The 27,917-nt window shown below is 48.7% G+C and overlaps 2 protein-coding genes and 1 pseudogene across 3 annotated transcripts; 1 reads left to right on the top strand and 2 right to left on the bottom strand.

The window, feature by feature from the left end:
- The first annotated feature begins 286 nt into the window (after positions 1-286).
- LOC136487588 (putative disease resistance RPP13-like protein 1) lies at positions 287-20,812 on the top strand. 2 transcript variants are annotated; one of them, XR_010767305.1, is made up of 5 exons: positions 287-413; positions 575-1,680; positions 18,172-20,314; positions 20,395-20,537; positions 20,682-20,780. XR_010767305.1 is itself a non-coding variant. In XM_066484708.1 (4 exons), the coding sequence occupies exons 2-4, from the start codon at positions 619-621 to the stop codon at positions 20,421-20,423; spliced, it is 3,234 nt and encodes a 1,077-aa protein (XP_066340805.1). In that variant the 5' UTR covers positions 287-413; positions 575-618; the 3' UTR covers positions 20,424-20,812. The 2 variants fall into 2 exon arrangements, 1 of the variants encoding a protein (XP_066340805.1); XM_066484708.1 differs by having other exon boundaries at positions 20,395-20,812.
- LOC136487643 (zinc finger BED domain-containing protein RICESLEEPER 2-like) lies at positions 13,823-17,783 on the bottom strand (annotated as a pseudogene).
- A 738-nt stretch (positions 20,813-21,550) lies between the features above and the next one.
- Positions 21,551-24,034, bottom strand: LOC136489938 (flocculation protein FLO11-like). The gene is made up of 4 exons (XM_066486450.1): positions 23,572-24,034; positions 23,274-23,460; positions 22,466-22,520; positions 21,551-22,083 (listed from the first exon to the last, which is right to left on the bottom strand). The coding sequence occupies exons 1-4, from the start codon at positions 23,993-23,995 to the stop codon at positions 21,958-21,960; spliced, it is 792 nt and encodes a 263-aa protein (XP_066342547.1). The 5' UTR covers positions 23,996-24,034; the 3' UTR covers positions 21,551-21,957.
- Between the last annotated feature and the right edge of the window lie 3,883 nt (positions 24,035-27,917).

The raw sequence follows: 27,917 nt of genomic DNA, 5'->3' as shown, positions 1-27,917 counted from the left end.
CTCTAATACGAAACGCCAGTAGAAAAATAAGTCAGGCGCCACGAAAAATCATTTCTATACCAGAGGATGACACTGGATGGGCGGATATGAATCGAAATGGCAATAATCGATGGCAACAAATATGAGATGAGCTTTGCATAAAGTGATATAGACTATTTATAAATGCAAGTCAGTAGTATGCATGTTTGCTTTTATAAAAAGTGTAGGAAGAAGATATAATTGTTTTTTAGATAATGAGTAGAAGTTGTAATTAGTTGTAGCTCCTCCACATCTTGGTTGTATATAAGCGGGGCCTGGGTCGTCGCAGCCCTGTGGCCATCTCCTCATGCACCGCACCACCAGTAGCTAGTGTGCTAGTGGTCTTCTCGATCTAGCTAAGAGGAAAGAGCGCCCGGCCGGCAGGTTGAGCCGAGGTTAGTTAGCACTTATTCCTTCCATTGAAAATTCAATCAGTATGATGATATGGGTGATGCACGCTCATCGTCGGTCACAATACTGCTTGCCTTATTTGTTGGAGGCTGGAGCACGTAGTAGTATAGTAATCGATGCTTACTATTGCCACCACTACTCGCAGGAGCAGGAGAACACGTACGTACGTAGGAGGAGAGGAATTAAGCCATGGCGGTGGTGCTCGATCATTTGGTGCCCTACGTGCAGCAGATGGTGAAGGACATGGCAGCGGAAGAGTTGCGCGTGCTGGTGTGCGTCACCGGCGGGATCAAGAAGCTTGAGGCTAGCACGGAGTATTTTCAGGACTATGCGACCGACGCCGAGAGGCGGCGCATCGACGATGCCAGCATGAAGAGGTGGGTACGCAAGCTCAAGGACGCTCTGTACGAGGCCACCGACATCCTGGAGCTGTACCAGCTGCATGCCGAGGAGGAGAAGCGGCGGCGGCGGCGGCAGCTAGGCGCCGCGGACTGCTGGACAATCATCGAGGAGAAGGCGCCGGGTTTCCTTGAGCCGCTGCTCTTCTGCCTCCGGAACCCCGGCTTCGCCCACGGCCTGGGCGTCCGCCTCAAGCAGCTCAATACGAGCTTCGATGAGATCCGCAGGGAGATGGTCGAGTTGGGGCTGAAGAAACAGCTGATGGATTCCTACCCGCTGGTACGGCGTAGTCAGCCCGGCGAGGCCTCCACTCCTCGCAGCCGCAAGACGACGCCGTCGCTCAGCAGGTCATCAACGGTCGTCGTCGGGGACCGGATCGAGTGGGACACAAGAACGCTGGTGCAGGAGCTGCTGGTCGACGACGATGAGCCCGCAGCTGCAAAAATCAAGGTGGTGTCGATCGTGGGCGCTGGGGGCATGGGGAAGACCACCCTGGCTAAGAACATCTTCAACCACGGCGACATCCAAGCGGGGTTCGCGTTCAAGATCTGGTTGAGCGTCACCGACAGCTACGACGTGGAGAAGCTCTTGAGCTCCGCCGACGCACAGGGCCTGAGACCGTCACGGACGGGCAAGCTTCTCCTGGTGATGGATGATGTGTGGCCTAAAAATCATCCGTGGGATGCCTTCAACCCAATTATTAATAATGGCGCCGCCGCCCGAGTTATCATCACCACTAGGGACGAAGGCCTCCTCAGGAGCATCACCACTAGGGACATCGCCACCCTCCAGCACCATGTCAACCCACTGCGCGACCAAGATGCTTGGTCCTTGCTCAAGCAACAGGTGATGGTAAGTACCCTCCTCCGATCCCATTATTTTGCAGTCTTAATTTATTTATATATTTATATTATATATATACATCTCGGAATCGTACTTTATATTACCGTACGGCTCGAGTTGATCTAATTTATACGAGCATGAGTCATGAATCTGGATCATATACGGAATATAGAAAACGTGAGGGCAAATTTAGGATGTAAAAAAGCGGAAAAACTTCACTCTTTAATATTATATAGGTATAGATATAACGGAAATTATTTTCTACTCCCCGGAAGTAGTTACTCCTATATGTATATCTCTAGATTTATGGCGTATATGGCCCGACGAAGTGTACATAGATAGAGTATATCATTATACTAGACCATCTAGGGTACTATGTATGACAAGTATGTATATATACTTAGAGTATATGGTTATACTTATTTTATATGCTACTATCGTAGTATTATATAATATATTAAAAAATATGTGCTCTTTCTGAATTTTTTTCACATAGTAAAGATATGGAGTATCTTAATATTAGTATGTCAACATACTCAAACTAATAAATGAATATGTACACATACGCAACGTGATTTATTGATTACGGAAGTAACTACTCCCGGGAGTATATAAAATGCACCCTATATATAAATATTATATTATATATTGCAAACATGCCCGTAGGGTGCACTACTGGATTCAGGTTCTTTGTCGGCAAAGGCCAAATTGCACTCGGTAAATCCTTTGCCGAGTGCGGCACTCGGCAAAGCCTTTGCCGCGGCAAAAAATTGATCGGCAAAGCCCTCTTTGTCGAGTGCCTTTTATCGGGCACTCGGCAAAAGCTTTGCCGAGAGCCCCAGGGGCACTCGACAAAGAAAAGCGACCGTCACGGCGCCGGCCACGTTGATGGTCTCTTTGCCGAGTGCCAACCCTGCCGAGTGCCAACCCTGCAGGCACTTGGCAAAGATTTTTTATTTTTTTTAAAAAAAATCTTTGCCGAGTGTCCCCTGGCCGGTGCTCGGCAAAGTTTGATTTTTTTAAAAAAAATCTTTGCCGAGTGCCCTTAGGCTGGCACTCGACAAAGTTTGAATTTTTTTTAAAAGAAATTCTTTGCCGAGTGCCCTCTGGCTGACACTCGGCAAAGTTTGATTTTTTTTAAAAAAAAATTCTTTGCCGAGTGCCCTCTGGCTGGCACTCGGCAAAGTTTGAAATTTTTTTTAAAAAAAATTCTTTGCCGAGTGCCATGGTCTTGGCACTCGGCAAAGCTGGAAAAACGGTTTTCCGAGCGTCCATTTTTCCAGCTTTGTCGAGTGTTGTGACCATGGCACTCGGCAACGGGGTCCTTTGCCGAGTGCAACACTCGGCAAAGTGACCCAACACGGCAATTTTTGATTTTTTTATATTCCATCATGACAAATAAATTCATACAAACATATATCACATATATATCTCATCCATCACATATATATTTTATTCATCACATATATATCTCATCCATCACATATATATCTCATCCATCCACACATCCATCCGCACATATCACATCCATTACAATATATATCACATATATAATAATAAGTGCTCAAGTTCATCCAAATAAATCCACAAGTCCATCAAAGTCCACAAGTGCATCACAAGTATATCACAAGTCCATCACCAAGTGAACAACAAATAAAAAAATACAACGTGTACTCATCTCGGCCACTGCGACTGTGGTGAAGGCCCAGCTCCATCATTCGGAGGTGCATGAGATGGATTATTCGAACCACCGTCAGATGAAGACTGCAGAAAGGAATAAAGATTACATGTGAGACAAGATTATTTGGATAGCTAATCTAGGAAGGTAGAGGCCATACAAGCAAAACACAAGCGAAAGTAAAAAACTTTCACACTCACAGGAGTAGCTGCAGCTGCAGGACACGGAGGCGGAGGTGGAACCAACAGCCCAGCTGGCAGAGAGAAGCCCACACGTTGCCCAAGCCCTTGTAGGAACTCTGTAATGTTCGTCAGCCTCTGTGCCTGAGCCTGCCACTCGGTCCGCTCGGCGTCCAGCTAGGCCGCCAGCTCTTGACGTTGCCTCATTTCTTGTTCCAGCCGGGCCTGCAATATTTCACTCCAATGTTTCAGTAATGCAAAGCTAATTATGGTGTGTAAAGATCAATGTATGACGAGTAAAACAGGAATAACCTCGAGTGCGTCGACCCGGTGCTGTGCAGCGGTCGGCCATGTGCGAATGGCCAGGATCTCGCTCGTGCTCCGTGCTCAGATATGGGAGAGAGAGGGAGTAGAGGCCATGTCGATGACGCCGTCGCCAAGCCCGAACCGCCCATGCTTCTTGCCTTGCCCCGCCCTCATGACGGCCTCTCCATCGAAGTCCTGGGTGCTTGGATCGTGGTCTGACCCATGGAGCGACCTCGCCACCTCAGTGTACTCACTGATGCGGGAGTGGACGCCCGGGTTCGTGTATGCCTCGGGCGGGTCCTCCAGGTTGAAGGAGACGTCAGACGTCGCCTTGCCCTTGTGGGCCATACACTATGCCTATAAGTCCGAGCAAGCCTGGCCACTATGTGACGCCGACTGCAAGAAAACAGCACGATGATTAGAAATCTGGCCGAATTGAGCGTCACAATAGATAAATGAATTCGCGTACCCATGCTTGTTTGTATCCGGCGAGGCTGTGGCTGCCTTGATGGTGTGCTGGACCTTGCATCTGCAAACGACGGTCCTGGGCATCCCTGTGCATCTTGAGGTACTCCTCCGTGAACCACCTCTCCACCATCATCGCCCAGCACTCGGGATACGCTTGGCACCACTAGGGAATCATCTACACGTCATCAAGTATTAGACATATAAGAAGATCAAATTAAACCAACTTAATCTCAAAACAAATCAATATTGATATTCTTCATTTACCTCAAGGTATTGCTCCTAGGTCAGCTACATCTCTCTTACGTCTTTCTTGGTTTTCCTCTCTCCTAGCTTCGACCCATAGTAGGTTACGATGGCCTGGATGCGCACCTTGTGATGCATGTCGGTGACGAGTTTTTACAGGCTTTGGTAGTCACCTGCTCCGCCCTGGCCTCAAATCCCTCCTCGCATCTATAATAAGTCTGCATACAAAAGCGATGTATCCATTCATTATTTCAAGAAAAGTCCAATGAATGCGACATATTGAGCAATGTTGTGTGAGGGAGACTTACCCAAAACTCTGCCTTCACCCGTGCCGCCTTGTTGGGGTACTCCGCATCGAGGGCGACGTGTGTAGTGGTCAAACGAGTAGGCCGGCTCCGTCTTCGATGCGTACGTGACAATGTCGGGGAAGTGTTGCCTGCACAGAAGACCCAGGATACCGTTGACTAGCCGTGCGCTACCACCCGACACAATCAACCAGTTCCTGCACAAGTGATTAAGAAAAAATATTAGTTTTTTTCATCATATCATATGAAGTAGTGGTGATAACATATAAAGTTATTTACTTTTTCCCTTCGGGACGAATCACTGGGCATTGGTGAGGAAGCGGAACCTGTGGGAGGCTCACGGGACCTCACAAGTAGACACTCGAAGAGGAGTCGGAGGAAGCAGAACCCATGCCTGCCGCCTCCCCCTCCTCCTCCTCCAGCTCCTCCTCACGCGGCGTGGGAGGAGACGGCCCCCTCCTACGGCTGGCGGTCCTCCTCCTCCTCCTCCTGTCCGATCCCTCCGCCGCCCCCTCCGCCTCCTCCAGCAGCCGGCGTGGTCTTTGGTAAATCGAGTTCACGGACCTATGACGGTCGCCCGCCATCTTTGTTCAATCACCTGCAATAAAAAACAAGACGTAATTAGAAATAGGTGCAAAAATGAACAAAACATAATTACAAAAAACATAGTAATACATGTATTAGAAATATATGCAAAAATGAACAAAACATAATTACAAAAAATATAGTATTACATGTATTAGAAATAATCTTCATGATTGAGATTAGCTGGATCATAGGTCTCGTCATCACTATCAACATTGTCTAACTCATCAACACTATCCGAAGGAGGAATGTTGTCTTCATTGTCATTGCCTAAACGTAATCGCTCAAGCATTTGTATGTCCTTCAGATTTCGCACCTCGTCTCCAGCGTCCTCGTCATCATCCCTTTCATTGTCTACTTCCATTCCTATCTCTTCGGTTAAGTCTATGTCAAACCTCCCTTGTAGCCCCTCTTCTTGATAGAACTCTCCATCATATGTGTTTAGGTTGAAGTTGTAATCTTCATCGTTTGGGACAGGTAGTTTACCGTGTGGCGATACCTTGTGCACAATAGACCAACCCTTAAGATGCTCGGCGTCTTTGCATGCGTATGACGTCTAATAAACCTGGACGGCCTGTTGAGCCATAATGTAGACATCTTTTCCTGGATAGACGGAATCCTATCGAATCTCGACTAGCCCAAGCTTAGGGGTCCGTCTCGTTACTCCAGGATGAAACTAGTGGCATTTGAATATGACAGGAGTAAGAGGTTTGGAACCATAGAATGATAGTTCATAGATTTCTTCAATTCTTCCATATAGTCGAGTCCATCAGTGCCGGGCGTAACAACTCCACTGTTTGTGGTTTTTCGATTAGGACAACTCTGCTTGTAGCTTGCTGTGTGAAAACGATATCCATTCATGCCATAACTAGTAAATGACTTGACCCTAACGGCACAGCCGTTTGCAACCTGTCTCAGCTCGTCACTTATAGGCGCATCAGTTTGGGCTTTTTGTTTGAACCAACAAATAAAATTGGGGCTCTCTGGTCCCGCACCCCATGAAAGAAGGGTATCATTTTCTTGCGGGGTAGGTTGCCTTGATCCATGCCAAGATTGACGAAGAAATTCCCTGTACTAACGAGAAATAAGGGGGTTGGACGAAGAAACAAGGACATACGGCAAAATGAAACAAATTCGTTCAGAACTTACCCAATGAACGGCTGCACCTCGACAAGGTTGGTCAACACATATAGCATGATACTGCGCCACTCTTCATTTTTCAATTGCTTAGTGGTCGATGCACTTGTGCTTCCAAGTTGCCCTTGGAAAAGGCTGTGGTTCGATTCATTTTCGCTAGCATTGTAACGAGGGGGTGGATTATAAATGCTACGAAGGTTCTCTGTGAAGTTCGATACCTCCTCTAGAATATATGCCTCTGCAATGAAAGCCTTAATTTTGACTTTATTTCTATAATTTTTGCGAAGAGTCTTCAGTCATCTCTCGATTGGATAGCACCAACGGTTCTGCACAAACCCCCCCCCCCCCATCCGTGCCTCATACGGGAGGTGCATAATCAAATGTTGCATCGGCAAGAAGCAGCTAGGTGGAAAGATCTTCTCCAACTTACAGAGCAACACGGGTACCGCTTTTTCCAAATCATCAATGATGGTCCAAGAGAGCTCCTTGGCACAAAGCTGGCAGAATAAGTAGCTCAACTCTGCCAGCACTTGCCAGACATGCTCCGGGACATAGCCTCGAACCATCGCCAGAAGAAGCCACTCAATCCATATGTGGTAGTCATGACTCTTTATCCCGTTGACTCGCAGAGTGCCTAAGTTCACTCCCCTCTTTAGATTCGCTGCATACCCATCAGGGAACATTAGCGTCTTGATCCATTCAAGTACTTCCCTCCTTTGGCCCTTTTTCAAGACAAAATCGGCCTTAGGCCTTCTCCAGGTCTTGCCACGACTAGGAGGCTGCATCTCTTGATTTGGTCTATCGCACAACGTTGCTAGGTCCACTCTAGCCTTAGGGTTGTCCTTAGACTTTTCAGTGTCCATGAGTGTTGCCCAAAGTGCCTCGGCGACATTCTTTTCAGTGTGCATTACATCAATGTTATGTGGCAAAAGAAGGTCATCGAAATAGGGGAGCCTCGTCATGCCCGAGATATGAGTCCACATATGTTGCTCACCATATCCCACAAAACCACCTTCTTCATTGGGCATGAGAGGATCTATCTAAGCATGAACCTCGGCACCAGTCATCATCTGCGGTGCAGGGTTTGTCACTTTGACACCTTTCATAAAGTTCTTGATGTCTTGTCTAAATGGATGGTCAAGAGCTTGGAATTGATGATGTCTGTCGAACGACGAATACTTGCCACCCTTCTACAACCAAATGAACCTCACACCTTCCTTGCATATTGGGCATGGGAACTTCCTGTGAACACACCAGGCGCAGAATATCCCATACGCTAGAAAGTCATGCAGGGAGTAGTGGTACCAAACGCGCATTTTGAAGGTTGTCTTTGTAGCTCGATCGTATGTCCATACCCCTTCGTCCCAAGCACGGACCAATTCATCAAACATGGGCTCTATGAACACACCCATATTACTCCCTGGGTGTCCAGGAATTATCAACGACAAGAATACGTTATGTCGTTGAAAGGAGACACCTGGGGAGAGATTAAGGGGGATAACGAAGACGGGCCAACATGTGTATGGGGCAGCCATCATTCCATAAGGATTGAACCCATCTGTTGCCAACGCGACATGTACATTACAAGCCTCATCTGCTTTGTCATGATGTTTGTCATTAAATCAGATCCAAGCTTCACCATCGGATGGATGTACCATCTTGTCAGGATTGTATCGTTTGCCATTTTTGTGCCATGTCATCTATTTCGCGGATTCCTCGATCATGTATAGCCGTTGGATCCTCGGTAGGAACGGAAGGTACCATAGGATTTTCACGAGGATCGTAAGTTGCCTCTTCTGGCCATCATCAGAGTCTACCTCTAGGTACCTGGAGGATTTACACTTTGGACAGAACTTTGAATGCCCGTATTCTTTCCTAAATAGGACGCACCCCTTCGGACAAGCATGTATCTGCTCATACGGCATCTTAAGTGTACGAAGGAGTTTCTGTGACTCATACATGCTCTTTGGCAGAATGTGGCCCTCCGGAAGCAGGGTGCCAATCACGACCAACATCTTATCGAAGCCAGGTCGACTCAAGTTTAACTCAGACTTCAACCCCATTAAGCGTCCAATGGCATCCAGTTGAGACACCGTTGACCGATCGTGAAGGGGTTTCTGTACCGAATCCATCATGTCGTAGAACGCCTGGGCGGCTGCCTCCATCTCCTCCTTCTCACGTCCCTCATCGAACTATCCTTGGTAAAAGTCATCTAACATGTCTGCTACCCCGGCATCAGCAACAAAAGCCTCCACCTGTGGTCTCACCACCTCCTCTCTCATACGATGGGCTTCACCATGGTGGACCCACCAGGTGTAGTCCGATGTAAATCCATTCTTCACAAGATGTTTACCCATTTCCACCTTGTTTACCCTTCTCCTGTTTCCACATTTGCTGTAGGGACACAAAACTAGGCAATGTCCTTTAGCAGCCTTGCCAAATGCACTGTTCAAGAAAGCATCGGTCTTGTTCATCCATTCCGTGGTGTAATCACTCTGACTTCTCCAGCCTGTGTACATCCACCGACGGTCATCCATCCTCTAACATATGTATCAGCGAGTAATGTAACCATCAATTGCATCTACATGGCGTTCCTACTGTCTAATAGGTGAGGATAGGTCCTAATCCCACCCGCGGATGCATAGATGAGGTTAGTTTTCATGCTCTACTCCTATCCAAGACAGAATTTCGGCAGCACCTCCCCGCTGTTCTCCAGATACACGTCCTGCCAAAGAAGAGTGTGTATCCAGAGAACAACAGGGAGGTGATGCCGAAACTCTGTCTCGGACCGGAGCAGACCATGGAAACTAAACCATCTATATATCTGCAGGCTGTCCAAAAAATGTGGACAATCCAAAACAGATACAGTCATAGATATGCAAAGATCTATATACCTCCAACCGTATCTCTTTCGAATGGGAGACGCCTAACTGGGTTACGCGATCTACGATCATGATACGGAAAGAGGGGTTATACCTAGGGTGGCGGTAGAGTCAAGCTAGCGGGGCCATGGTGGGTCGGTGCAGTGGTGAGGTGACGCAGTGCAGGCAGACCGGCACGGCGACGGGAACTCTGGCTCTGCTCCGACGGGCTCTTCTCTACAAAAATGGAACAAAATACTGTCATTTAAAAAAATTTTGGCAGAACCTCCCCTGCACGGTGAGGTTTCCAAAACCTGCAAAAAAACAACGACACGATGGCCGACAAGCACATATGTCTCAAGAGAAGCCATGTAGTTTGGATATCAATCCATGTAGAAGAATATATCCAAGTAGTACCACTACTTCTACTACTACTTCCACTATTGCTACTACTACTACCACTAGTTCTACTACTACTACCACTATTGCTGCTGCTGCTGCTACTACTACTACTGCTACTACTACTACTACTACTACTACTACTACTACTACTACTACTACTACTACTACTACTACTACTACTACTACTACTACTACTACTACTACTACTACTACTACTACTACCACCACTACTACTACCACTAGTTCTACTACTACTACTACCACTAGCACTACTACTACAACTAATACTACTACAACTATCACTACCACGACAACAACAAGAGAGAGGGCATACCTGACGTGCGCCGGGGGTAGGGGAGGGCGGCGTCGGGGTCGGGGTCGCCGGAGTCGAGAACGGGGTCGGGCACTGGCGGCATCGGGGCGGGCGGTCCAAGGGGCACGGCCGAGGGCAGGGCCGGCTCCTACTCCTCCTCCTTCTCCTCCTCCTCCTCCTGCTCCCCTCCTCCCCCTCCTCCTCCTTGTCCTCCTCCCCCTCCTCCCCTTCTTCCTCCTCCTCCCCTCCTCCACCTGCCGGCATTGGCGGGCCAGCATGGGCGAGCTGGCCACGCTCGGCCACACGCGGGCACGGGGGCGGGGGGGGGCGGGGGCAGGCGCCGGCGCGCGGCGCGGGGAGGGGCTACGGCGGGCGGCGTGGGGCGGCTACGGGTGTGGCGCACGAGGAGGGGAGGATGGCGCACGGCGTGGGGAAGAGCGGCGGGGGCGCGCCGGGGGGTGAGCGGGCGGGGCACGGCGGCGCGCGTGTGTGGGAGGGAGGGTGGTAACGGTTCGGTGGTTAAGTGTGGATGGGCCCTTTGCCGAGTGCCCCGATCTGGCACTCGGCAAAGGACGCCGGTTTGCCGAGTGCCATGTCGGGGCACTCGACAAAGGTGTTTTTTTTTAAATCTAAACCCTAAACTGCACATGTGGAGATGTCCTGATTTGTAAGCATCGTACGTGATAACGTGCACCAAACCTTCTCAAATTTTTATCACATCCTCCACATATGATATCATGACATCTCGACAGGTTTCATGATTTTCGGATTTCGTTTGCATTTTATAGAATTTAAAAACAATTCGTTCGCAAGTTCGTGGTCATGTTTCGTGAATAAGATGTTCGAAATTTTAGGTCCGTTCCTGGATACGGCCTCACACTACACTCAATACCAGGAATATCATTTTTTGAATCATTAAATTCCATTATTCGATGCACGTGCAGTTCAAATTTGCATTTTTCGAAAAAAATTCAATTAAATGAAATAAATTAACTAAATATAGCAAACAGTTCAGGAAATGTACCAAATTTCGACATGGAGTACCAAGTACTGTAAGAGGACTACAGAAAAAGTTTGGAGGTCAAAATACAAAAAAAAATTGGTTTATCGAGTGTCATCTTTTGACACTCGGCAAACATGCTCTTTGCCGAGTGCCAGATGCCAGGCACTCGGCAAAGTGTTCTCTTTGCCGAGTGTCCGTGGAGACACTCGGCAAAGAGCGTGCCATTTTTTTAAAAAAAATGTTTGCCGAGTGCCTCTCCGCTCGGCACTCGGCAAAGTGGTATTTTTTATTTAAAAAAAAGATGCAGTGCGGTTTAGGGTTTAGATTTAAAAAAACACCTTTGCCGAGTGCCCCGATCTGGCACTCGGCAAACCGGCAGCCCTAGTCCTTTGCCGAGTGTCAGGGTCTGGCACTCGGCAAAGAAGTTTTTTGCCGAGTGCCTACCCGATGGCACTCGGCAAACCTAGACGGTAGGCGGCGGCCGTTGCCTGACGCCGTTTTTTGTAGAGCGCCAGAGTTTGCCGAGTGCCAGACACTCGGTAAAAAGTGCCTTTGCCGAGTGCCTGACACTCGGCAAAGCCTTCTTTGCTGAGTGTATATCGTTGCCGAGTGCGGCACTCGGCAAAATAGCTCTTTGCCGAGTGCCCGACTTTTAGCACTCGGCAAAGAAAGTTGCACTTGACAAAGGCCCTGTTTCCCGTAGTGGTGCTCGTACTTATGAAACGAGGACGGAACAATGTATATGTATTTATGGTTTATCATCTTTATAAAATTTAAAAGCTATTATTATTTAGCTATGATGACTATGACATGCATAATATAAATTATTATTGGTAATAATATGACAAAACCGTATTAGGCATCACGCGAATTAAAATATAACCTTGATATATTTTTTTCTCTCATTGTAAAGCACAAAAATATTTATACATAAATATATCATTTCATACTATTTATGTGTTGCTACAGTTAATACCAAGTTCCATCACTTCCTTTGAGAGCCCATAAAAATCTATAATTCTTCTCTTTGATTAAATTATGTAAAGAGTTAGTTGACAACATGTCAATGACTGGTCTGTCTATTGATGATTATGACATAAAACCTCTCTTAATTTTTCACATAGCATCCTTCGTCGGGATTATAGAAATATATTTATTTTAGACTGAATCAGACAAAAAAAACTGCTTAACATTTCAGTTCACAGTTTAATTAGCTAATCTAGGTTTAAATTAATAAGAATAAATTTTGTTTCTAAAACTACATCAATGATTTGGTGGTGAAAATATCAGTGAAAGGGTAACAGAGCAGAGAAACGGGTGGAGAAAGTGGTGAAACGGACGATACGAACGATAGGGAGGGAGGTACTCGAAATCGAAAAAACAAAAAAGATTGGAGAGAGCGGCAGGGCTAAGCGGAGGAACGGCAGAACGGGCAGAAACAAAATAGATGGATAGAACTGTCGGGGTATTTTGAGAAATAAAAAAGCGGGACCATGGGGTATTATGGAAAATAAAAGTGAGTTGTAAAAAGGAGTTCAATTTACAGTAGATTAATTCTAAGGTCATTCTTATTAGTGGAGAGTTTTATACCTTTGTTTCTAAGAATGTAGAATATAATGAAACATGGATAAAATAATCTATTTCAATACATAGTTTTATTCTTTTATTTCATATAAACATTTAATTCTAGGACTCATCTAAAGTCCGAAACCGAGCCAAGAGCATGCAACTCATATCTTCTCTCTCTTCTTAAAAACATTGTCACATAGTTAAAGATACTTATGGTAATCTATCAAATACAAATGAAACTCCCGCATATATATATATATATATATATATATAGGAATGGAAAAAATCCCAGCCTTCACATATTCCTTATTATAATCTAAAGGGACCTGCTATACTTCATGTGCCTGAAATTAGGCTTCTGTTCAGGCGACAGGTATTTGCACTGCTCTCTGTTCACAGACACTCAAAACAAGTCCACAAATCCTGAAGCAATATCGACGGAGCACACGTTGTCTCAACAGTTCAAAAATTTCAGTCAACTGACACATAAAAAAAGTGTAATCTAAATTGCCAACACCGGTTCCATGCCCTCTCTCTACCACACATCCATTCTTATTCACTCGTTCTGGCTTAGCCTCATATCTTCCTTTGCTTCCCGTCCTCACTGCCTCCACCACGAATGCCTCCCACCACATTGTCTTTATGCTCTTCTCACACCAGATCATCCTCACTTTCAGCTCCAGCCATCCTCGCCAAGTGGAGGCAAAGAGGTTCCTCATGGTGGAACCTGTTGGGCAGCTAATGGAGTTGTTGTCGTAGCCTATTTTTCTTTGGTGTAACAAGCAATTTAATTTGTTTTAGCCATTTCTATTGTGTTCACTACTACAAAAGTGGTAATCATTGTTGATTTAGGCAGCCGACGATGGGAAGCAATAGTGATAGTCTCATCTATCACTACTGGGTGTGTCGGCTGCCGGTGCTGCCCACTCGCAGCCATGCATCCCTTGTCGGTGTGCCGCTGGCCCGTCGCCATGCACGCCAGTGGGTTCCTAGCCCCAAGTGTATAGATGGCCATCGGGCCGTGCCGGCCCGGCCCGGCGGCCCAGCGGGCCGTGCCGTGCCGGCGTGGCGTCGTGCCTGCACGGGCACCGTGCCGTGCCGCTGCCGTGCTCGTGCCGCGCCTCTGGCCCAAGGCACGGCCCATGGGCCATTTTTCCGTGCCGTGCCGCCCGGTGAGCACGGCCAATTTCACCGGGCCGTGCCGGCCCATGGCCTGGCTGCCAAAAAACCTCTCTTTTTTCATCAAATTTTCTAAGTGTTTCACTTTCACAGTTCACAGATTCCATTTCACAGACAATAAGACATAAGAGAGATATTATCATAATATTAAAATGAGCTGTTTGTGCAATGCTGCCTCATTAAAAACCTTTCTAGGTAAAACTCACCCTTGTGAGAAACCCTAGAAAGGAAAAAAGAGTACAGCCAGCTCTAAATTGTCAAAGTCTTAGTTCTATCCTATTACAATAGCCAACATCAGTGGCAAAGTCACAGTGAGACTTTGTGAGTTCACATGATCACATCACAGCAACAAGAAGTTCTATTTCTATCCTATTACAAAAGTTCATGTTCATCCATCCATCATCCTTGATCCTTGACTCACTCACTGCCTCAACTATGTCACAAACTCACAGTCCAAAAGTACCTACAAAATGTCAATGTTAGATTGTTACTTTGTTAGACATAATGAACTTCAAATCTTGAATGTAAAGAAGTTTCAGTTTAGTGACTATCTCTCCTCTTCTCTTCTTCTTCTATCCACCACCAACAGCAGTATCACCGGTGCCGCTGCCTTCGCCTTGTTCATCGAGGAAGAGGTTGTTGAATGCCTCCTCTAGTTCCAGGTCCTCAGGTGTATGTTGTTCCCTTCTTGCACCTTGTTCCCAGTCCTTGATGCAGGTGAGCATCTCAACATGCTCAGGCAACAAGCGCCGCCGCCGATCTTCGAGTATCCTGGATGTACAGCTGAAACAGGACTCCGAAGAGACAGTAGACACAGGGACAGACATAATATCTCAAGCCATAATTGACAAGATTGGATAGGTTAGCTTGTGGTCACGCCACCAGAGGAGTATGTCAAAGGATTCTTCATAACATGTGACAGGGTCACTATCCAAGTAAGCTTTGAGCTCACTAACAGCAGATGGAGTAGATGAAGATGAGGGGGAAGAGACGGGGGATTCACTAGGACCTCCAAAGATCCTTCCCCATGCCTGTTTTGTCTTATCAGTATGAGCTGAAGGGACTGAAACCCTTTGACTCCTCACTGCACTAAATTTCTGTTCATACTTGGCAAACAGTTTATACAATTCATCTTTGACATCAGCATAGTACACACTATAAGTGCATCTAGTTGCCTTAGCAAGCAATTCAAGCACATTAAAGAACCCTTTCATCTTAGCTCTAGGATCAAGAATGAATGCATATGAATAAATGAGTGGAATTTTCTCCCAATATTTAAGGAATTTAAGCTTAATAGGAGTAGCAATCATTCTAAAATTAGCATCTCTTTCAGCATTTTGCAAGTGTTTAGCCATGTCAAGCATATGGTGCAAAACAAGTGGAGCTGTGGGATAATACACACCAGACAGAACAATAGTAGAATTATAGAAGAGTTCCAAGAATTTCATTATTTGTTCAGCAACATACCAATGCTGTGCAGTCAACAAAGTAGAACCATAATTTGATGTAATGAACACATGAAAGACTTCCTTATATGGCAGCAAATGTTTGAGCATCAAATAAGTAGAATTCCATCCAATATCCATATCAAAGCCAAACTTTCTAGGTCTAAGACCCTGAGCTGTGCAGTAGTTCTTAAACAATGCAATTCTTTGATTAGAGCAATTTAAAAAACTTATTGTAGTTCTAAAATCTTCAGTATAAGGTTTCAACCTCTTCATGCCAGATTTAACAATCAAATTTATTATATGGCATGCACAGCGTTGATGCACAAGCAAATACTACACCTTGTTAGGATCATCTCTTGTAGGTGCAGGATAAGAACCTAAATAGCCAAAGAACATAGGTTGCAAAATCTCAAAAGCCCTAGAATTAGCAGAAGCATTGTCTAGAGACACAGAAAAAACCTTGTCAATCAAACAAAACTCCTCAACCACACTAGCAATCCTATCAACAATGTTTTCACCAGAATGAGAAACATCAATCAGCCTTAAACCAACAACTTTTTTCTGTAATTCCCAATCTGCACTAACATAATGAGCAACAATAGAAATATAATCATCTTTAGCATTACCAGACCATATATCATATGTTAAAGAAACAGAAGATGCAGCAGGCAACATAGATTTCATAAGCATAGCACGTTGTTCATCAAACAGTTTAGACATATCTCTAGTGGTGGTCTGCCTAGAAACCTTTTGAAACAGAGGATTGTGAGCACGCTTAATGTAATCCTCCCAAGCCTGGGTCTCACCAATCCCTAAAGGAAGGTCTAGCCTAACAATCAAACGGCACAACTCAGTGCGAGCAAGCATAGGATCATACACCCAATTTTTCAAACCATCAGGATTCATAGCAAGTTTAGACTGGACCATACTAGCATGCTTACGTTTTTTCATACAGAAAAACATGTGCCGTCTCAAATGCCCAGTGCCAGCAGCAGACCTAGCACTGTAACGCGCACCACAGTGTTTACAGATGGCCCTCACTCGAATTTTATTCTCCTTAATCTCATGGAAGTAATCCCAAACATCAGAAACTTTCTTACCAGAGGTGGAAGAGGTTCCATGAGTGTCAGTGGAGACCTCAACTCCACCATCACCGTCGTCGCCATCGAGATCGATGGGCTGGTTGCCGTCACCGTCACCGAGATCGATGCCGAACAGACCGGCTGCGTCATCACGCAAGTCGTCTCGTTCTCGATTTCTAGCTCCTCGTCCGGGTGCGGCGCTAGGTCCTCACCATCGACAAGGGGGGGATGCTGATCCGTCCCCCGCGTTGCGAGCCCAGCACCAGCACCAGCCTGAGCCCGACCCCAACATCCAGCTCTAGCACCGCCCCTCGACGGGTGCTTCGGCGGCCTGGCCATGTCCACTCCAGAGGAGGACGCGGCGATAGGCACGAACCTACAACTCAAAAAGACAGAGACAGAGTGAGTAGTGAGAACAAGAACTGACGAGCAGATCCAAAGAAAGAGTAGGGTTAGGGTTAGGGAAGAACAAGACGAACCTGCGCTCCGGAGCCCGGTGCCGGAGATGAAGAAGCTAGAGCCAAAGGTGGGGAGGAGGAGACAACGATTAGAGTCGACGGCGAGGTGGGCGAGGTAGGGTAGGGAAGAAGAACACGAACTCACATGGCTCACGGTTCACCGAGAGCGAAAGGAGAGGGAAAGGAGGGAGGAGACGGGGACAGCTGGACGGGGTTAGCGAGGTGGAGTGGAGGAGCGCCGGCGAGGTCACCGGAGCTGAGGACGGGGCCGATGGCGGTGGCGGCGGTGGATCGAGATCTAGAGCAGAGCGAGAGCGAGGTGGAGCGAGCGAGAGAGAGAGACGGCTGCGTGGCGGCGAATGACGGGGTTAGCGAGGTGGAGTGGAGGAGCGCCGGCGAGGTCACCGGAGCCGAGGACGGGGCCGATCGCGGTGGCGGCGGTGGATCGAGATCTAGAGCAGAGCGAGAGCGAGCGAGCGAGCGAGAGAGAATGAGGATTAGGGTTAGGGATTGGGGAGGCCGGGAGGGAATGAGGGATTGGGGGCAGCCGGGCAGGGCTCCTGGCCTCCTGCGCTGCGCTTATATTTGTCGTTGCCGGCCTTCGTGGGCTGCTGGGCCAAATGGGGCACCGGGTCGTCACCGTGCCGGCCTGCACCACCGTGCCGTGCCCGGGCCGTGCCACGGGCCAGGGTGGCGGCCCAGACACGGCCTGGTCCATCGGGCCGTGCCGGCACGGGCCCGTTGGCCACCGTGCCGTGCCGTGCCGGGGCCGGGCCAAAAGGCCGGGCCACGGGCCGTGCCGACGGGCCTCGGGCTGCATGGCTTTCTATACCCAAGTGGTGCCCGCGTGACACTTGGTCCACTACCAAGCTCGCCACTCTGCGCGCCAATGCCTAGCATCCCCGCGCTCTACAGGGCCTGCAGCCCCACACGTCGCCGCCCCCACGACCCCTGCACCGTCATGCCATCTGAAAGATTAGGGTGGGTGGGGTCTGATGGAGGAGGCGGATTAGGGAGGGAGGGAGGGAGGGGGTATGAAGGAGGGGAACTTGGGAGGGAGGAATGTGAGAGAATTGTTAGGGATAAAGTGGAGTCAACATGGAGCGGAGGGAGCACAGAGGACGTGAGTGGTTAAAAACTAACTTGAATGAAAAAAGTTTAGGTCTGACACAATTTTCTCCGCTGGCTCTACAATCAAATCGGCAATGCTACTACTATCACTATAAGTGTTTTAACAATAATCGTTAATGATAGTTAATGATAATTAATTATTCTTGTTGGCAGTGTTCGCGGGAAGTCGACAGTGAGGATGTTGATCGGCTACAACACATCGGGAAGGCAATTGTTTCGAAATGTGATGGTTCACCACTGGCTATTAAAGTAATTGCAGGCCTCCTAAGAAAGAACGTACAGGAGCGTTATTGGAAGAGTGTCTTGGACGAACCACTATGGTCAAGAGATAGAAAGAAACAGCATGAGGTCATCAACTCTGTTCTACGCTTAAGCTACGATGATCTGTCTCCCCCTCTCAAGCAATGCTTTCTGTACTTCTCCCTTTTCCCTAAAGGATTAGTCATCCAGTCTAATCACATTGTTGGGATGTGGATGAGCGAAGGGTTCCTAGGGAACGGCGGGCCTGGTGACAGAAGAACGCGGACACAGATTGAAGAGGATGGGCTCGATTACTACGAGGATCTAGTCCAGGTGAATCTCATAGAGCCTGCTCCTGAGATAGCTGGAGACGGATCCGTGTGTAAGATGCATGATGTTATCCGCTCTTTCGCTCACGAGATCGCCGAGGAAGAGCTTCTGGTCGTTGGCCCTGGCCAGAATTCCCAGCTGGTTAGCTCATCATCGGCGATCCGGCAACTGTCCGTAGAGTCAACCGAGCTGGAGTCATCGTCGATGGCGTTGCCCGAGTGGAGTAGGATTTCAGGAAAACACAGGCTGCTAAGAAGTTTGATCATCAACGGCAGGGTGGAATTCAATGCTCCTACCGGTGCCGCCGCCGTCGCTGGAGAACCCACCTTGGCTAGTTTTCCCAGCCTACGAGCGCTGCTCGTGAGGCACGCAGAAACCGAGAGGTTTGTGGAGTCTCTCTGCAGCCTGAGGCACCTCAGGTTCCTTCACCTGGACAGCACGGATATAACGAGGCTGCCGGACGGCATAGGCGGGCTGAGGTTCCTGCAGCACATTGGGCTTGATAACTGCAGCAAGTTTGGTGGCGAGCTCCCTAGGAGCTTCCTGGAGCTGGAGCGCCTGACGTCACTCAAGGTAGATTGCACAGAGTGTACTGTGCCTAAGGGGTTTGGCGTCTTGACAGGCCTGAGGAGACTCTCTCTGTTCCCGGCGCAGACGGACGGGGACTGGTGCAGCCTGCAAGAGCTAGGGCAGCTCCAAGAGCTCGTCCGGCTCGAAATAAGGGGTCTCGCGGCGGTGCCTTCCGCTGCGCTGGCTGCCGACGCCAGAATCCACGACAAGGAGCAGCTTGTCGTCCTGGTGCTCATGTGCTACAACCCACCGGAGTCCATCAGCATCTCGGAGGGGATGCGGGAGGAGTGCCAGCGGATAGAGGAGGTGTTTGACCACCTCCGCCCACCTCGTCTTCTCGAGTGCCTGGTTCTCAAGGACTACATGGGGCGCCGGCTCCCAAGCTGGATGTGCGTGGGGGGCAATATCGACCTGGACAGCCTGACGTCGCTGGAGATGGTTAGCCTCCCTTTCTGCACGCAGCTCCCCGACGGCCTGTGCCGGCTGGCCAGCTTGAAGCGCCTATATATCAAATATGCTTCGTCCATCCAGCGGGTGGGGCCAGAATTCCAGAGGAACAGCGGGAGCAGGAGGTCTTTCCCAAAGCTTGAGTTCCTACGGTTCGATAAGCTGCGACAGTGGGAGGAGTGGGAGTGGGACGAGGAGGAGGAGCAAGCCCAAGGCAACAAGGACAGCATCGTCGCTATGCCCAGGCTGCAGCAGCTCGGCTTCTTCGACTGCAAGCTGCGCCGCTTGCCTGCGGGGCTCGCCAGCAGCAACCGGCGTGCCCTCAGGGAGCTGGTGCTGTGGGATCTCTCCTGCATCACGTCCCTGGAGAACTTCCCTTCGGTGAAGGAGCTCAACGTGGCCAGGTGCCCCCGCCTGAGGATCATCCGCGGCCTCGCCAACCTGCGGGGCGTCAGCATAGAGCTCTGCCCGGCGCTGGAGGTGCTGCAAGATGTGCCGGCGCTCGACACCATGCACTGGACGGACCCGACCGTGTATGAGCTGCCAGACTACCTGGGGGGGCTCAAGCTAAACGTCCTTCACCTCTACTGCAACCCGGAGCTAACACGAGCACTCGCGTCGGGCAACTACCGGACCACGCTGGACAAACACCCTATCTGCAGCCAGATCAGGGTTACACCTGCCGAGCTTGTCGACGTCGTCGTGTCAGGTAACCTACCCAAGCACTCGTGTCGGTCGTCTTGCTTTGCATGCATTTTCTTTACTTTTTTTGCTTAATTTTAATTTTAGGAGGAAGCTCATCAACGTCCACTGTTTAATTCATGATGATGAGTATCGGATCCACGGCCATTCTACTAGGCACGCATCAGTTGGATTCCACGCGATAAACACATGATGTTCAACAGTATTCAGCTCGCCGTACCAGGCCATACGTACGTTAGAAGATACTCTATAGCATATATATATTGTGATTTGTGAATATCTATCTCGGAAGGAAGGAATTTTGTACACGTACGTTTATTCTCTGGGCATCTCATCAGCTGATGATTAAATCCTTTTGCTCATTTTTTTTATAGGACTAGATGAACCAGCAGCGGGTTTAAGAGTGTGTATTGGCGTGCGTGTGGTGTAAGATGTGTTGTACGTTCAGACTACAACTTGTACCATGAGACCACAACTTGTACCACGAGAATAAATAACACTAGTAGAGAACAGACCTTTCATCGAAGGTTAAAATGGGCTCTAGTCCCGGCATTTTTTGCGCCTGGGACTAGAGAGACCTTTAGTCCCGGTTGGTGTCTCCAACCGGGACTAAAGGTCCCTGCCCAACGGCTACTGCGCTCGGCACAGTGGCAGGGGATCTTTAGTCCCGGTTGGAGACACCAACCGGGACTAAAGGTGGACCTTTACTCCCGGTTGGAGCCACCAACCGGGACTAGGTCCCCCGATAGGTTAGTTTAAAAGGGAAGCATCCCATCCATTGATAGATGTGTTGTGTAGGTGGGGTGGTAAGCTACGCGCGAGGCAATGCATGAGGTCTTGGGTTCGAATCTCACGGGACGCAGCGGTGGGAGGTATTTTTTTTTAAAGCTGGGAGGACCTTTAATCCCGGTGTTGGTGTTACACACCGGGACTCCGGGTGGGGAACCGGGACTAGAGGGGGTTCCCCACCGGGAGTAAAGCCCATCTCTGTATTAGTGTAAAGGCCTCAAAAAAAAAAAACATTGTTGCCGTGGAGCTGAACGCTTGCAAAGAAATTTCAGCATTCAGACTCTACACTAGTTCAATTGCACTACGTACACTCAACCCAGCATCATATCATCCATACAGACATTTTCCGAATTTCCGTAACGTTAATCGTGCTAGGCCACGGCAATTGTAATAGCTAGCTTTGCCAACACAAGCGCACACCCGACTCAACGATTAAAATAGCAAGAGAGAACTTTTACCAAAAACAGGCACACTACAAAAACATCTATCCAGAGCAGCTAGTTCGAAACAGAAAGATCGAGCTATTAGTGCTGTCTTAACTAGTATATATATACTACAGCTGAGGGTCTCCCTAGTCATGCGATCTCAGTACCTGGTTACCTGCCATACTTTTTATGCTACAAGTCTACAACTAGAAGCTTGGATAATACTCTACTACTTAGGAAACATTACTGGCCTATTGTGTTGATGCATTCACCAGTGCTCACCCAGGTGAACTGGTTTGCCCCCGTGTTACAAGCAGAGCTATCTATACATTGCTACCATACCTTAGTCGTCGATCGCATCGTAAAAGTAATTACAGTAAACTACTGCTGTACAGAAAAGGCCACGTATTCTGGGAAGACCTTAAGTTCTCAGTTCTCACTCCAGCTCAGATTCTGATACCTCCTCCTCTGCCAGTTCAAAGGCATCCACATCTGCAAAGTATGCTCTCTGCTTTTTGACAAATTCTTCTGGTAACTTGGGTGTCCTTGCAAGGGGCCGTTTCTGTTCCCAAAATAGCAAGCAGTCAGAAAGTTAAAGTAATGGCCATCGCAAGGAGCAGAGCTAGTCTTCCAAATGCAGCTTTAACTGTGCTATAAAACTGCAGCCTTCAAAACATTCGTCTCATCATATTGCTATATGGTGTTTTGTATAAATGTTTCTGAATAGATGCACTTATGCAAAGGACAGAAGCGAAACATTAACAGAACACAGACTTTATTGCGGGCACAGCTCTATTGGTTAAATACTAGCCCATGATAAAGTTTGGAAAAAATGATGAGTTTGTGATGGTAATCTCATTGTGCAGACCCCTAAAGAGAGCAGAGGAACAAGCCTTGATAACTGTCATTATGAGGAAAAGCAATCAGATTGCGCTCATGCTTACCTTTTTAGCTTCCCAACAAGTAGCTGACGAAGAGATGGGCCGAGTATCCTTTTTCCTGAAGATAAGTAAGTTTAACAGTTCAGTAAATGAAATGCACTCAGACTGTATCTGTTAGATATCAATGAAATACGATGAACTAAAGGATCCCTAAAGTCCTGGATTCTGAATATCCTATGCTTCTCAGTTCTGACACTATATGAAATATATATGGTATGCTTATTCTGTCAGAAATGTGAAAAACCTTACAGCACAACCTCTTCTAGTCTATATCATTATATGTTAGTATACAACAAGCGTTTAAGACATTGAGTATTATAAGAATTCCATCATCTGAAAATAACAAGAAAGTAACGTCATATCAGTCTGGGACAACCAGGGGCTGAACTCTTGTTACCAAGAAGTGTCTTCGAACTACAGTGATTCTAATGCCCTGCCCTTTTCAAGTAAAGAACTATTAATTCTCTCAGGTAGATTAGGAATGTGCATTACATAAAATTAGGTATACTTATCATGCTATGGTGTCACTCTGCCCTTTCAAACATGAACTTATTAGATTGCTACAAACAATTAGGAATGCACATCTTTGAGGTTTCCACACAAAACAAAAACAGGATTAACTGGTCCAAGCTACACGAGAGGTCTCTGGCACCCACAGGCCACAGATGGGACTATCATTACTCTATCGGTGTCCAAATCACAAACAATTGCACAGCGGAGATATACTACTAACTCTGAAGTGGTACTGTATTGAATATACCACCAACGCATGACATCAGTCATAGGTAGGTAACAAGTACGAGTTTCTCACCTGATATTCTTCGTGGATTTTCCAAGAGGCGGGCAACTTGCCGCAGCACCGACGGGTTCCTTGCCCTTGTTGGTGATGGTGGGGTTGATCCGTCCCTCGGCCTCAGCCTCAGCCTCGGTAGTCCTGCGCCTCGCGTAAACCGTGCAGATGGTCGGCGATTCGAACACGCTCCCCTCCTCGTCGAGGACTGCAAACAAAGAGCAGCATTAGAAATCACAGCACAATGATGACCGAAGATGCCACCACCACACCCAGCTGCGGCGGTTCGAGCGCAGATGTGAGATGCAGATTCCCTCACCGGCGGCGAAGGACGGCTTGGGCGCGGGCGTGACGGAGGCAGTGGAGGACGGCTTGGGAGGCCTGGGCGCGGCCGTGACCGCGGCGGAGGAGGACGGTTCGGGCGCGGGCGTGACAGGGGCGGCGGAGGACGGCTCGGGCGCGGGCGTGGCCGGCGCGGAGGAGGAAGGCTTGAGCGCCGGGGTGACCGAGGCGGAGGAGGAGCAGGTGGAGGAGACAGCCGAGGCCTCGGAGGGCGCGGGGAGGGGCCGGCGTGCATTTCTTCTGGGCTTGATCGGGGTCGGGGTCTCGGGGAGGAGAAAGTTGGTGACGTCGCCGAGCGGCACCGCCTTCCGCTGCCGCTTGGTGGCGCCGGACTTAGGGCTAGTCAGCGCCGTCGGGACCGGCGACGCCGGCGGCGTCGCGGCGCTGGTGGAGGGCCTCATCAGGATCTCTCGCCCACATACGGGGGGTGGGAATGGGGGCCTTGGGCTGCAGTGCATTTGGAGAAGGCGGTGAGCCGGCAAGGATTGAGAAATAACGGGAAATGAAGCGACGGAACGCCGAACTGTCAGGTGCTAAGGTGAAGACCCAGCACCAGGCATCCGCAGCAGACAAGCCCAGGAGAACGTGACGCCCCAGAGACACCAAAAGCCCAATCCTAAATAATATGGGCCCATATGGAAGGCGGCGTATGAGGATTTTTTTTAATTTTAACACTTTTTAATACTTTTTTTAAATCTAACATGGTTTTTATTTTTTTTTTAAAAAAACTAACACTTTTGGCGCGCCTACTGTGTTGGCGCGGCAATTGGCGCGCCTACTGTGTTGGCGTGGCAAACTCACATTGCCGCGCCATGCATGGCGGCGCGGCAAGGGTGCCCGCGTGGTAGTCAGCCGGGCCGCTGACCGCTGACGTGGCCGGCCCTGCCGCGTACCCTGCCTGGCGCGGCAGTGCCTGATACAGGGGCGCGGCCAGGCTCCCTTCCCACTCTCTCTTCCTTGCTTCCCCTCCTCTAGATCGACGTCGTCGTCGCCCAGACACGCCAGATCCCGATGCCGGCTTCCTCCATCCCTCGCTGTCCATCCCGCCGCCATCCTCCTCCCTGCATCGCTCTCCCTCCCACCACCGGCCTCCTCCCTCCCTCACTCCCATGCGCTCGGCCTCCCTCCCTCGCTCCCCTTAGCTCGGCGCGGCCAGCCACCGCCCTAGGCTGCCAGCGGCCTACTACAGCCGCCGCAGGTGGATTGGGGTGAGCCCCAATCTCCCCCTCTTGTTTGCGAAGGTAATCCCCTTCTCCCTTTGTTGCTTGAATCGAATCGTTCGTAGTTAGGGTTGTTGGTATTTGTTAACGCAAACAGATAAACTCGCAAGCGTACGGATATCGTTGTAGCTTTCACCCAGGAGTATTACAGGGTATCGTATTTATCCACATGGAAGCAATGATTAAAGAAGTTGATAGTTAACCATCATGTATCCACTAACTAGTATACCGACTAGACTAATGTGGGGGTAAGTGATAAATATAGGAGTTTTGTATAAATGACACACACAGGAGAACTCCAAAGTAAGATAAAAGAGTAGACAGGCTAAGCTGGGAGGACAACGGGAGAGCTCAAGACTCCTATACACTTCTCTATTACTATGGTTCTATTCTAGTTTATACCAGAGAAGATAACTGAGCAAAAGTCAGACATAGCGATCACACCAAGAACACTTTGGAGCAGCAGTACCTTTTCGACCCTCGAGGGGGTGAGAAAGCGTGGTCGAGGGAAGGCTGCCAAAAGCTCTACGAAAACACCAACCCGAACGTGGTGGATTACAAAGGCCTAGTCAGAGCTGTCACCTTTGGGGCTACCACAACTATCCGCGGGGTTGGACACAAACTCAGGTAATCTATAGTCTAGGCACCACGTCTACATTATCGATTACTACTCTAGTCACACATGATAACTAGAGCACTCAGTCGAGCGGAGATCCCATGTCAAGGTGTGAAACCACTATACTAACCATACGTAGCTAACCACCAAGGTATGACTAGATAACCATGAAAGACATTTCAATAATTAGAGAAGATAAATATATCGATACTCGAGTCTTACAAAGGAATGATATAAGATTATACCAAACCTCCGAGGACTTCTCTGGAACTTGAGCATCTCTCCCTAACTCCCAACTAATCCTATACTACTTTTACATCTTAGCAAATAGAATGAGGAGAGCCCTTGTGGTGTGTGTGAGAATGGGAGCCTTCCCTTTCCTTTTATAGCACCCAAAGGGCGGTTTGTAGGAGGAATATTCCCCGGATCCACCCACACCGCCCTCCTCTACTTTGAATGCACCGCCATGCCAAAACTAGGCCCGAGGCGAGTCAGTGGTGGTGCGGGCACACCAGGGTGCGCCTGCACCCCAACTGGGCCCAAATTTGGTGGGTGGCCTTCTTTGGGCTTCTAGATGGGTCCTACAAAGTTTGATGCCATTTGGAGAAGGTTTGCTTTGGGTTTTGGGCTTTTTTCTTCACTTGACTGGGTCCTGATTCACCTGGTAAGTGGGCCTTCTTCCCTTGGGCTCATGTCGGGTCTGCGTTACGCTTTGTCTGAATGCGCATTTTGAGCACTTTTTCTATGTTATCCCGATATGTCCTCCTGTAGATGAACAATCACCAAAACTCGTGGAATTTGTTAGTTATAAACCCTAATACTAAGTTTGGTGTTTAAATGGGAGGATTTTATGCGGGACGTGGCAGTTAAATTTAGGCATTAAGGACCACCAACAAGCTCCCCCACACTTGTTCTTTCCTCGTCCTCGAGCAAAGTTATATGTAACTATGAAGCATGACTTCAAAAGATATGATGCTAGCATAAAAGTTGTTCCATGTCATTCCTTATGTTGGGAGAATTGTCCTAGCAGATGAATCATTAGGTGGACCTTCGCTAACGTTAGTGAGATGGCGAAGGCTTATTCAAGCAGGGCGTAGCGTCAAGTGGAACAATTAGGGTTTCATTCATTCATTGGAACCCCCTTTTACATGGGGTTGCTCTCCCCTTTTATAGGTCATTGTACAAAGAAAAGTCCTTTTACATCTGTGGGGGGTACGACCCCGGATACCCATGGCAGACCACATAGGTTGCGCCCCTAGGGGCGTCCCAGCCCACAAGACGAAGCCTTGTGGGGCACGATGCTGCTCGGCGCGTCCTACAAGACACCGAGAAGATATCATGAAGATACTACCAGATCTGTTAGGATATGTATGATCCCATGATTCCTGTAATCTGTTATTACTTTCCGGTTATCTTCTAGATCTAACCGACTTGTAACCCTGTCCTCGGACTATATATGGTGGGCAAGGACCCCCTCCAAACATACGCAATATCATACGATAGCCAATACAATCCAACAGACCATAGGAGTATGGTATTATGTCATACTGACGGCCTGAACCTGTCTAACTCATGTGTCTCTATTGCCTTCTTGTTCTCGATTACACGCATCTCTGCCGATCAATCTACCTTCGTGGGATACCCCTCGGAGGACTGCCAACAATATTCTATCGACAGTTGGCGCGTCAGGTAGGGGTGTGCGTGCTATTTCCATGTTGAACAAGATGGTACGTGTCGGGTTCATAAACCCAGGGTCCCTCGAGGACCGGCTTCCACGCCCGGGCTCGGCCCAGGAAAACAACATATAGTTCATGGGCCGGCCAAAAATCTAAAACACAGCAGGCCAGAAGGGTAGTCCATTCGCCGACCGGAAGGTCTACCCAAAAGAACAAGCGCCCGCCCGTCAACTTCTTCGGCCCACCTCTCCGACCGGAGCACTCGCTTCAGGCACCAGCCGTCTCTAAGCAGTCTCTCCAATCGAATGGCCTGGCCCAAAATGCTACTTCCTACTCTGACCTCGTGACTCCGACCCCGCGACCGGGGCTCATGGGAACCTTGCTCACCGCTCTTCTCTGACCGGCGCACTGAGAGCCGATTGGAGCCGTCCGACCGGGGACATGCGGAGAAAGGCAAGGCATGGCTCACAAGTCAAAACCACTGTACCAGAGACCATACCCTACACAAAATAGTGCTCTGCAGCCACCCTAACACAAAGTAGTGTAGGGGCCGCTAAAAACTCCCAAATGGTAAGCCCCCCCCCCCCGAGTGTCTCTGGACATCGATCGCAGTATGGGCTCCAGGATTTGCCATACCAGGTGAACATAGCGCGGCTCCTCACATGCCACTAGGCATCAAGAAGTATTTGTAGGTACCGGCGTCCATCCTTCCTAAAGAAGATAGCTCGACCTCCTGTGCACATCTGACATTCTACAGCGACATCAACAGTGTTGAGGGTGCCCACCATTATCCAGTCTTCATCAGCGTGGG

Source organism: Miscanthus floridulus, chromosome 10 (assembly GCF_019320115.1).
Source record: "Miscanthus floridulus cultivar M001 chromosome 10, ASM1932011v1, whole genome shotgun sequence".
NCBI lineage: Eukaryota > Viridiplantae > Streptophyta > Magnoliopsida > Poales > Poaceae > Miscanthus > Miscanthus floridulus.
The sequence above is the reverse complement of the archived record's forward strand: the minus strand, read 5'-3'. Positions and strand labels throughout refer to the sequence as shown.

Excerpts from the sequence above, each read along its gene's own strand:
- LOC136487588 (XM_066484708.1), top strand. The coding sequence starts at position 619 with ATGGCGGTGGTGCTCGATCATTTGGTGCCCTACGTGCAGCAGATGGTG. Across the intron at positions 1,681-18,171 it reads TGCTCAAGCAACAGGTGATG|TGTTCGCGGGAAGTCGACAG; the intron begins GTAAGTACCCTC and ends TCTTGTTGGCAG. Across the intron at positions 20,315-20,394 it reads TGTCGACGTCGTCGTGTCAG|GAGGAAGCTCATCAACGTCC; the intron begins GTAACCTACCCA and ends TTTTAATTTTAG.
- LOC136489938 (XM_066486450.1), bottom strand. The coding sequence starts at position 23,995 with ATGAGGCCCTCCACCAGCGCCGCGACGCCGCCGGCGTCGCCGGTCCCG. Across the intron at positions 22,521-23,273 it reads AAATCCACGAAGAATATCAG|GAAAAAGGATACTCGGCCCA; the intron begins GTGAGAAACTCG and ends ACTTATCTTCAG. Across the intron at positions 22,084-22,465 it reads CTTGTTGGGAAGCTAAAAAG|AAACGGCCCCTTGCAAGGAC; the intron begins GTAAGCATGAGC and ends TTTTGGGAACAG.